Genomic DNA, 12,014 nt, shown 5'->3' on the forward strand with positions numbered 1-12,014 from the left:
GGCCAATGAGCAGAATTTGCCCTCATCCTCAGCAGGCAGTTTGAGGAGGCCCAGCTCTTGAGCACACCGCTCAGGAAAGCACAATATGCCCATTATTCAATTTCCACCCTAATGGAGTTTCAATAAGATTACCCTTGAAGAGTTTGTTGTCTCTGCAAAAGGGTCCTGCATGAAGACAGATTGTAGCACTTCCAAATATTAGCAACATCCGTTATCTTGTTATGGGGGGTGGTTGCAATGAGCCTGAGTGTGAGTGTTCATTGATGGCCAGGTATAAAAAAGCATCACAAGATTAACCAAGATTAAGTGAGGGCTCTCCATCCCCCCACAGGGTGTCAGCTGCCAGAGGCTTCTTGTCATTTTTTACATTTTATTTGAACTCTTCCTTGCACAGCCTCAGTCTGTCACTGATGACCATGGGCTGGGTAAATTTCATTTCTGTTCAGACAATTCAAGAAGTAGAATTGATAGAAAAATCCCGATAGATCATTATGGGCATATGTCATATGATTTGCTGAATAGGCTGGGTCAAAATGGAATTTATCTTAACCCTGGTGTTCACTGTCCTGTGGCTCAGGGGTTCTCAACCCTGGTCCAGGGGTCCTCCTGTGAATGCTCATTTTAACTGCAGTCACAATTTCAATTCCTGAATTATTATCAGTTGATAATTGTTGATGCATGTTTTACCAGAGAATGTTCTCAGCTAATGCTTCCAGTGTCTTCAAAGAGAGCATGGAAAATTACTTTTAAAAAAAAGAAAAAACAAAACAAAACAAAAAACCTTTCATGCAGTGTAGGCTATTAAGCCCAAGCTAAATCTCTGTCCAAATAACAGAGTGGCCCCTGTTCCTGCATTTTGGCTGACTGAAAGAAGAAATATTCTATTGTTACTAAATAATGCAGAATTAATGAAAAGATGCTGGCTTGATCATGAAGATATTATTCTGGTAAAAAATCTCATCAGTGATTCTATTTCACCACTCATAACAAGAAATCTGGCTCTTATGGCAAAAAATAAAGTCCAGTAGAAATGAAGTTTTTTTTAATGCAAATTGTCGGTGTCACTGCATGATCTGCACTACGTATTCGATTCAAATCATAGGCCCAGTACATAAAATATAGCTAGTCACATGTGGAACAATTACTAGCTAGTTAGCAAGTATACATCCATCACTACCTGTACAGACTGCTAGTAAACTGCAAACCAACCTGGTTTGACCGGCGTACATGAACTGGCTGGCTGTCTAATTAATAGTTTGCTACATGCTCAGTCACAAAAAAGGAAGAAATGCATCGGTAGCCTATAAATTAGGTCGATTGTTTAAAGGAGAGCAGACAGTCGACCCTCCTTTCATATTTTGCTTTATCCAGACGGGTAGAAAGCAGAAAGGGTAAGAGAGAAGGGATCACAGCTCAGAAGGTGCATGATGTAGAATTGAACCCAGGCCCACATGGGTGGACCACAGACCCCATTGACTGTGCCACAAGTCTCGCTTTTTGCTTTCATACAAAAAAAGAGAGGAAATTTAGTGATCCATGTTCATAACATGACATTTCCTGCACTCACTGAAGCAGCTGTGACCAGTGCAACACATCTGGCAGATATTAAAGTGACAGGGGTCATCCAGTTTTTAGCCTTCCAAAATCTCTTAACATGAATCAAAGGAGTAATCCTCAGAAGCCTTATACTATACATATGGCCCCTGGAATTGAAACTGAAAACTGAAAACCTAACTGAAATTTTTGTGGAAAATTGTGACTAAAGACAAAGCAAATTATGAGCCAAACCACTGTCAATACCCATTTAAGCACAAAATTACGCAATAGCTTTTCAGAAGCTTTAATTAAGAAATTGGCTAGAATGGAAAACAGTGCAGGGCCCAGGATCTCAGGGTTGGAAATCCCTGCTATGGCAGGTTGGGGTGCCTCAGGAGTTGCATTGTTCTCTCCTGTCCTTTGATGCTGAGGAGATCTCACTTGTAGGCCTGAGTAATGTTTTTCACTGTCTGCAGCAGGGCTGGTTGCCTGAAGGACTTATTGGTTCCAGTGCAGAATGGGGTACTCATGGTGTTCCCTTCAGAACAATTGCTCTCTTCAGACTCCGGCTGCCTATTCTTGGTCATATATTTTTCATGTTCACTATGAGACCAATTATTGATCCAAGAAAAAATGGAGTGCCTGCTAGTTTTCAAGTTCTCAAGAGACGCTGCCTCTTTACTTTTTTAACCAGTAAAGTTTATTTATATATAACAACAGTACAAAGTGAATCCTTGGCTTGCAAAATAGGTGTGCTTCATATTTACAATAGGTACACAATAATATATTATAACAAAAACAAAATAAAAAAACAAGAACAACTTTTTTTTAAATACTTTAACTTTCTTACAATTTTCACAACACTTTTATAAAACAACAAGAACAGACAGCCAATATTATTGTTATTATTATTATCATTATTATTATCATCATCGTTATTTTTAATTAACTATATTACAGAACTCCAGTGTCTACAATGAATGGGGCATTATAAATGTGTATTTTGAAATGAAAGGATATTTACTTATTACTTGCAATATTTCATCAGCTTACAATGGAAAAGACTGTTCTCCAATTGACATTTTTTTCCAAATGACATAACATGTCTTTCTAGTCCTTAGAAGTCATTCTTTTACCATGCCACTCAACCACTGATGGCACGATGTAAGCCAAGATCAGAAAAGTGCCTGATTTTCCAGCCTAATGAATGTATGGTTATTATCTATCATGCTTGCAAATAATTTAAAAATATCTCAGACGATGAGGTTTAAACATTTATTTCTGCACTGCAGAAAGGCAAACAAACAAACAAACAAACAAACAAACAAAAAATAAACGTAACCTCAATTTTTCTTTTTTTGAATGACATTTCCCATGATGGAAAGCCTTCAGGATGGAATACGCATGGGACAAGGAATATTCTATTATCTGAAATATCGTTCATAAAATGGGTGAAAACTGTAAATTAAGACTTCAAGACTTTTGCCTCAATGAAAGGAAATTCAATGTGCACAGGTTTCACTGTGGTTCATGTATAACAAAGACAAGGGAAGCACTTTGCTGTGGAATGCTGACTCTGTACTAAAGCCAAGTTTTTGACTCTGCATTAGATGAATGCAATCTGTGAATATACAACAGCCATTTCTCAAGATCATGCGGACATTTTTTTCCTCCACCTTTTTCCCCACTGACTGCTACACAGGGAACACCGGCTTCAATCCGTCTGGTAAAACGTTAAATAGCACTCCATTACAAAGGGTTTGATCTATTAGCCAACCTGCAGCATTCTGGCCTGATCGAGTGCAATGCAATGGAAACGAGAAGATTCTGCAAAGCAGTGCCTGACTGTTCTAATGGAAGAAAAAACTAAAGCTAGCTAAAAACGTAAAAGGCAGCTATGAGGTATGAAAAGGAGTCAGCTGACCGATGCCCTAACCTGATGTGTGGGACCCAGGAAGGAAAGCAGCTGAGGAGACTGGGACAGTACAGACGGGCTGAAGGCTTTATGGCTGTCCTGTGTGCCGTGTGTTTGAGGGCAGCGGTGTACAGCTGCGCCCAGCGACTGGCAGCTGACAGCCCCCCCCCCGCTGGACACATTAATCACATGTCAAGCACCCAACAGGTCTCCCGTCATTTTTTCTCTCCTTTTTTGATGTGTTTTTTTTATTTTTATCTCCTGATCACACGGTGAACACGGCTTGCAAAGATCAAAGTCTTGCTTCAAAGTCAGAGGAGGAAACCAGTGCTAAAGGGCTCTCTCTCTCCCTCTCTCTCTCTCTCTCTCTCTCCCTTGCACCTTTTCATTATGATACTCTCATCAAACGCTGTTGACAAGACAAGGGACACACAGCCTTCAAGTGTGAAGCTATATCATCTTTGCTTTTTAAAATTTTTACTTCGCGTTTAATCAAATATATTTAAAAGGGGTGACTCCTGGGAGACCACTGAAAAAGAATATGCCAAGTTCATACAGCTGAGCTTGCGCAACAAAGGTTGCGCTAACAAAAACTGGGGGACTTGTGTACCACTCAGGAGCATTCATTAAATGGGGCCAAAGGCCACAGAGAACAGCACCTTTCATCCATTAAGTTCCTTTTTCGTGTGATGTTACATGCATAAATAAGCTCAATATGTAGCGCAGACTGTAAGTATTTGGACAGTGACACAAATTTTGTTGTTTTGGATCAACAATGGGCAAACTGAATAAACAGGGCTGTAATTGCTAACGGTATGCCCGGTATGGATGTAAATTCCCTCAAATTAAAGCTGGCAGTCTGCACTTTAACCTCATATCCACTGTTTCATTTCAAATACAACTGTTCTGGAATACACAGGTAAAATAACAAAAATAGTGTTCCTGTCCAAATACTTACAGATTGCACTGTACATCTTCACTCCTACCTATTTCAAGTATTAAGTTTTCCGATGTAAACAATGAACTACAACAGAGTTCTGTGCACAAACAGTAATACTGAAACAAAACCAATGACTCCATCTACAGTATTTGGTCCTCCAGTCGCTGAAATAGAGGTTCTGCCGCGGCTAACTGTTATGTAAACCTACTTCACTGCAACTTCAGATGGGCGGGCGGGTTCTACTAAAGCTCTATCTGGTACCATGCATTACACTTGACATCTGTCTTCTTTACATCATGCTTCCTGTTAATAAACTTCATGTCGAACATGACCACACAACTCTATCCAACTAAATATTTTACACTAAGTATTTCTTCTCCAGAGCCTGCTGTCTTCCTGCCTGGGATCACAAGCAGGCCAGGGGAGAGAGAAGACGTGGCAGAGGGCTCCAGCTTACTGCTCAGCTCTCTCATCACACAAATGCCTTCACACAGTCTCTCTCTCAGACTCTGAAGCATTTGGTCCCTTTACGTAAAGCATTAACCATTCCTCGAACAGTTTACATAACGTGATCTTTTGGCACAAAGTCAAACCATAAGAGGACCTCGCGAGATAAAATCCATTTTTCGTAGAGAGCTCACTGGTAGCCGGGAGGGAAATGGAAAAGCCTGCGAGCACCTAAGCGTCCGCCTGTGACTAATGCGATTCCTTGGCACTGAAAATGAGAGGAAGACGGAAGAAAACAAGACCCTTCTTCGGCATGACACAATAAAAATACATACATTTTTAATAAAAAAAAAAAAAAAACACAGCTTGGCCTATGGGGTTAATATTGGTGGACTGCAGTCCTAACACCATTCCCCTGCTTCTTCTGTTCCCTCAGGACCACTAAAAAGTTTCAGTCTATTCACCGAGGTCTACGTCTGACATTCTTCATACTGTGTAACTGCAGAGTGTGTGGTCTGGCAGTGCAGCCACAAGCGGGGTGTGATGCCAAGGAGGGCAGGATGGATGCAAGCAGCTTTGTGATAAGAGTAAACAAAAGAATGACTTTAGCATCTATCCTGCGATGGGCTACAGTTAAACTGGCTCCTTCTGTGAAGGAAACATATAGTATGTCGTCGCCAAAAATAAAACGCGCCTGCATTTGTACATTCACACACATGAATATGCATTAAACGGAACGTACACCGATGACGAAAGAACGGCCTGTTTACAGCTAAGGAAGGAACCCATTTTTTTTTACTGAGGACAGTCTTTAAAAGGATGAGGTCCCTGGTTGTCGGTCCTTACCTATGTTAGCATCTCAGTCCCACACAGGTTGCCTGTCAGCCCCTGTACATACTGAGGGGTGCTGGCATCAGAAGCTGACACGGCCCACCCTGAACTCCAAACCCTCCACGCGGAATTCCGCTTCTCTTCCGACGACACAGATGCGTAACTACGGATTCCAAGTCCTCCGAAGGAACGGGGTTATGTTTCAAAATGTGCAAATGTGTGGTAGAGACACTGAGAGCAGAAGACATGTACCAGTCTTTTGTTCCCCACCCCCCTCCCCCTTCCCCTCCCTCCCTCCCCCCCCACTATACGATCGAATAAAGGTCTACACAAACTACAATCAGAATGCGACAGCTGTCCGAGTCGCCGAGCTCAAAGCCCGACGCAAAGTAAAATGTACGCGTACAAAAATAAAATCTGGGAGCACACTCTCGGGTCGGCAGCTCGGGAAATCAGGTGTGGGGCCGTGCGAGGCTGGTCCTCCCTCCCTCTCTCTCTCTCTCTCTCTCTCTCTCTCTCTCTGATGCGTGTCCTTCGCCCCGTTGGTTCCTGCGAGAGTACCCTGGCTGTCACATGGCAGCGCTGGTCTCCTCCGTGGAGTCCTGTCGCTGCAGCAGTGTGCGGCCCGCCCAGCACTCGAGGCTCGACCCCGCCGGTGACGCGCAGGGGCTCTGCCAGAGAAAGGAATCCGCGACACCTCAGGAAGCCCTTCACCTCCCTCTGTCTTCTCTTTCTGTTTTTCACACGCTGACCCCCTCGGCGCCCCTACTCTTCAGCCTTCACAGTAGTCTCCCAGCAGCTGCCGGACGCGGCCTTTGCTTTTCAAAAAGAAATTAAATCAAGTCAATATTTTTCTATATCTTCCTTCCAAAATAAAAGTCCTTGAGTCCAGTGGTGCTCCCGGCCCGCGGTGCTGTAGGTCCTGGGGCTCGGGCGGGGCGCTGCTGACGGACAGTTGCTCCGGGCGACCGGTCTCAGCTCTCCAGGGACATGGCGCCGATCAGCTGCTCCACCTTGTAGGCCAGCCTCTGCTTCTTGGCCTGCTCGTCCTGCTCCAGAGCTGCCGTGAGCTGCAGCACAAAGACAGGGGAAAGGCCTGCTAAACACGCGGACACAGGAGCTCCCCGCCACGCAGGGCGGTCACGGCGGCCGTATCCCAACGCTCTGCTGACTACGACGCCATTTTGTCAGCGATGATTCTGTTACTGCTGTGGAAATACATACGCGGTATTTCACGCCGTGAAGGCGTGCGTTCTGAATCGCACCTCTTTTATCAATTTGGATTACATTTTTATGCAAAAGTGTCAACTTAAGACTTAAGGTCTGGCATTTTACAATGTTGATTAAATTTTTACGGTTGTTTTCATTAAGCATGACCGACTAAATTAGGACATAAAATTTTTGACATTCTAATTTACGCCAATGGAAATACAGCCACTTTTTTTTTCTTTTGCCGTCACAAAAGAATGAGGCTGCAATATCTGGCGGGGTTTAGCAGCGTGTGCATAAGGTTTAATGGCACAGATATTGTATGAATATAAATTAAGAGGGAAAATCTTATTAATGTCTAACGTCAGAGAGAAAGCCACAGCATTGTTAGATGATATCTGTCATCACACACCTCTGCCGTATCGCCTAATACGTTTTTTTATATTAACATGCCATTTGTCAAGTCTTGCTCAAAAGGGAACCCCGCAGAGGCTGCTTCATCTCCCCGGATGCGAGGTCTGAATGAATGTGAGAGTGACACCCCCAATGGCACTTGTGATTTTATGTGAATATCAAAGAGAGAAAATAAATTAGATCAATAAAACCAGTGTCAGAACGGCATCGCACGCTTCTTAATCCTGACATCAGTCAAATGTAAGAAAGCCAAAGGAAACTGTTAATATGACAACCTCTGCTTTCCCCTTTCACTACAAAGTGTGCATGTGACTCTTTCCTCATCGATAGACTGCAGAGAAAAAGCAAGAGGAAACGTTAGTTTTTTAAAAAGAGTCGATCTGGCACATTCCCAGCTAACACATAACATTCTCACAACGTCACAGGCAATGTTGCGGGAACGTTAAGCACTGGCTGGGATGTAACTTGTCATTAAAAAAAAACTAAAAACTAAACAAAAAAACATGTTCCTCATGGAGGAGGCACAGGCCTGGCAGCGACCCTGCTTGGGGCTCCAGTGCGCCCCTCTTCCCTTTCACCCGCTAAAGAGCTTTGAGATGCTGGCGGGGTCCAGGGCCCCGGTCACCGGCGGCCCCGTCTATTATTAATGCGCCCGGCCCGCGCAGGTGCGGCTCCTCCCGCCATTTCCGCAAATCCCTTTAAGCCAGCCGTATTCCAGAGAGCCCGCTGCACAGCCCCTCTGAAGGGCTGTGAGAAAACAAACTCACCGGGGGGGGGGGGGGTGGGCTTAACCACTGCACACTGGGAATGGGGGGAGAGCAGAGAAACAAGGAGAAAGAGAAAAGAGAGAGAGGGGGGAAGATATTGATGAGAGAGGAGAGGCAGAGAGGAATTGGGAGAAACAAAGAGCGAGCAGAGAGATGAGAGCGGTTGGGAGAAAATACTGAGGAGACAGAGGAGAGGGAAAGGCAGAAGAGAAAGAGTAGAGAAAGGATAGTGGGGGAGAGAAACGGCAGAGGAGAGAGAGAGGAGAGAATGCCAGAGGCTGCTCTCTCTGCAGCTGCTGCAGGTGGGCTGTGTGTGAGAGGGCCAGTTTGGTGTTTTTCATATGCAGGCTCATGCAAAGGTCAGGCTAATGGGCACCAGGAGATGGCCTGATATTCCACACACAGTGCCTGTATCACCAGGGTCACACAGCTGAGTGACGGACACCTGCCTGGGCATTGATCACAGCCCTCTGAGGGCGGCGGCCTCTCCTGTGATGTTTATAAGAGCCGATCTGCTGGACTGCAGCTGTTCTCCGCAGGTGAATGGAAAGAGCTACCGCTATCGCTCACAGCCCGGCGACGGCTACACACCAAAACAGTGCTCCAGGCATCATGGTGTGAAGCAACCTGGTGCTCAACTAAATGGGTGCTGGTCCTTCTCGATCCATCTTTCCACAGCAGCGGCAAGCAATCCGTAGGATTTTAGGCCTGGCTAAAGCCGGCAAGTACCCATAGACCACAGCTTGGAACAATCAATTCGTGAAAGGGAAGAATTTAGTATTACGTCATGTTTTTGAAAGCTTATATAAATATCCCAGATACACTGCACTGTATAATTACTTACATAATAACGTATTTTTGGATTGCCAGTGTCATTGTGACACAGAAGTGTCTCAAGGCCCTGTTCAGGGCACCACAGACAAAACAGTCATTTACAGCGACGCCGCACAAGAGCTCTATTTCTGACCTAGCCAGGATGCTAAAGACACAATGAGGATAATGACCCGGCATTCCAAACTGAAGAGCACTGCACTCAATTACAGCACCAAAAACACCGCACGGAGCATTCACAGAGAAAACGCCGCTTTGTTATTAAAGACCCGCGGATTACCCAGCAGATCATTCACCAAATGCCATTTACACTAAACAAATTAACAACAACAAAAAAAAAAAAAAACACAACATTGCTTCTGCTGGAGGACTCAGGCTCCAATCTGTCACGGTTTTAACACAGAGACACGCTGTGTAAAGAAGCGAATGCTCCACACAGGGGCTGGGGCGTGCTAACGCTAACGCGGACGCGGCATGCTAACGCTAACGCGGATGCGTCGTGCTAACGCTAACGCGGATGCGTCGTGCTAACGCTAACGCGGATGCGTCGTGCTAACGCTAACGCGGATGCGTCGTGCTAACGCTAACGCGGATGCGGCGTGCTAACGCTAACGCGGATGCGTCGTGCTAACGCTAACGCGGATGCGGCGTGCTAACGCTAACGCGGATGCGTCGTGCTAACGCTAACGCGGATGCGTCGTGCTAACGCTAACGCGGATGCGTCGTGCTAACGCTAACGCGGATGCGTCGTGCTAACGCTAACGCGGACGCGGCGTGCTAACGCTAACGCGGACGCGGCGTGCTAACGCTAACGCGGACGCGGCTCACCTCTTCGCTGTACTTGCTGACGTAGGAGTAGATCTCGTTGAGGGCGCTCAGCATGTTGAATTCGGTGGAGTGCAGGCGGGCCTGCTCCGCCAGGTAGGCGTTCATGTCCTGGTCGCTGATGGCAGGCAGCCGGTTGATATCAGCGTAGTACCTGGGGAGACGCAAGGCGGGGGGGGGGGGGGGGGGGGGCGAGGGTCAGAGAAGTCGGCCCCGGGTGCAGATTTCAAATTTGCCCGCTTTCTGTGTTCGTGCTGAACCCAACACCCAATCTGGTGATTTGGCAGACTGCAAACAAGCACATCCTCCCCTCTGAAACCTGAAGGCAAAGTCACTGTCTCTTTCCTTCAGTCCACTAGTGAAGCTCACACAAACAGAGGAGGACACTTAATGACTTGCCCAGAGGAGGTCGCTGGTGCACAATGAGACACGGACATCCCTCCAAATTAAACTCCTCCCCCCCTGGTTGATGCTGCAGCCATTTGTGCCGGCTGTAGCCGACACTGGCATGGTACCATCTTGAGTTCTGTAACTGGGCCCATCCGCCCAAGCAGCTGTCACACGCATAAATATTCCACCACAAACTAAACTCCCTTCATAAAACTGTAATAGCTTGTTTTAGAGCTCTATATTTCCAGTCAACCACCTCGGTCTCATACATCTCCTTTACCTGAAGTTGCCCTTGGGAAAAATAAAGTTATTCTATAACTTTTGAGAGCATTGTTTAAGACCGCAAAAAAATAGCTACGTCCCTGAGATCACTTTCAGTGTCACAATGAAACTCCAGTGACACCCTTTCAGAAAGAAAAGTGAGGGAGCTTTGAAAAGTTTCCTTTACCTCCCTTCTCACTTGTAGCTCCATGTTTGGGAGAGACAGGGACCGACAGAGAGAGAAAGGGAGCTCTCAAACCCGCGTGATTCCTGACGGAGCCTCACCTCTCCACCCAGCTCTTGTAGTTGGGGATGTCCTTGGCGTAGAGCAGCTTGTTGGAGGGGGAGTCCTTGCCCAGGCGGTGCTCGGAGGTGGAGCAGGAGTCCATGAAGGTCTGGGCCACCACCGACAGGCAGGCGTCCGTGATGCTGCTCTTGTGGATGTCGAAGACGAACTGCGGGTTCTTGATCACGTTCACCCAGAAACGCAGCGGGAGGCTGGGAGAACGCAAACAGAGAGATGGGTGTAAACTTAGGGGTGTAACTAGGCAGCTGTTTAATAGGTGACTTAGTTGATGCGCCAGTCTTAACGACTACTTGTATTTTTATTTATTTTTATTTTTCCATAGATTGCGTTGTTGCCGTTCTCGTTGTTAGTGTTAATCAGTTTAACCACCAGGGTCCAAGTTGAACTATGCGGTTGTTCCCTGTACTTGGACCGGTACTTCTCTCTAGGGGTTTCGTCATACTTGTTCCTGGTTATGGTTATACACTTTGTTGTACGTCGCTCTGGATAAGAGCGTCTGCCAAATGCCTGTAATGTAATGTAATGTAAATAACACAAGAGACACATTTTAAACAACCAACAGACTTTACGCTTCAGGATCTCCAGTCCTAGAGGGCTACAGTGCCTGCTGGCTTTTACTGTGTTTCAGCACTTAATTTAAGAAACCGGTTGGCTAAAGAGTCCACATACATTGTTTCCAAGGCCTAAATTGAACTGTTGGCTGAAAGGAAAACATAAAATCCTACAGACAGTGAGGCCCTCCAGGGCTGCAATTTGAGACCCTTGGTTTCACAGAGCTCCTACGCTCAGAACTATTTCTGCTCAAGGTCTATCGATATGCTGTGGCTCTCATTTCCCTGAGCTCCCTGCAGTTCCCCTCCCCGCCTGAGGGCTGCGCTCTGCGTCATCCAACCGGCCGGCCTGCCGCCCTCACCAGTTGCTCTTCCACGTGTGACGCACGTCCGTGTCGTGGATGCCGTGCTTGTCCGCCTGCTCGTCCAGGAAGTCAAACATGTACTTGATGGCGAGGGGCAGGGCGCTGCCGCGGTGCACCGTGCTGAAGAGCGTCTCGAACAGGTCGTCCACGAACTTCTGCAGCGTGCCCTGAAACGCACACACACAGCAGAGATGGAGATGCACCAGAGACACACCCAGATTCCATCCACTGACAGGCCTCAATGCAACCACGCCCTCTACCTCACAGCCCCAGTTCTGTCTGCGGGGAGTACAGAAACACTAACAGACATTGGCCATGGCCTTTCACTGCTCAACCAAACGTAGACGGGTTTTCACCAAATTCTAAATTCAAAGTCTAAATTCGGTCAAACCATTCTACATTTTGGCTGAAAACTGAATGTTTTC

The 12,014-nt window shown here is 46.3% G+C and overlaps 1 protein-coding gene across 1 annotated transcript in view; it reads right to left on the reverse strand.

Annotated features, from left to right (window-relative positions):
• Positions 1-5,975: 5,975 nt before the first annotated feature.
• The window catches only part of plxna2 (plexin A2), a 205,569-nt gene continuing 199,530 nt past the window's right edge, over positions 5,976-12,014 (reverse strand). Inside the window, exons 29-32 of the mRNA XM_035383418.1 lie at positions 11,587-11,756; positions 10,652-10,864; positions 9,719-9,869; positions 5,976-6,739 (exon numbers count right to left, since the gene is read on the reverse strand). Coding sequence (XP_035239309.1) covers positions 6,644-6,739; positions 9,719-9,869; positions 10,652-10,864; positions 11,587-11,756 — 630 coding nt within the window. The 3' untranslated portion in view covers positions 5,976-6,643. The remainder of the gene's footprint in view (positions 6,740-9,718; positions 9,870-10,651; positions 10,865-11,586; positions 11,757-12,014) is intronic.

Source organism: Anguilla anguilla, chromosome 11 (genome assembly GCF_013347855.1).
Source record: "Anguilla anguilla isolate fAngAng1 chromosome 11, fAngAng1.pri, whole genome shotgun sequence".
Taxonomy (NCBI): Eukaryota; Metazoa; Chordata; class Actinopteri; order Anguilliformes; family Anguillidae; genus Anguilla; species Anguilla anguilla.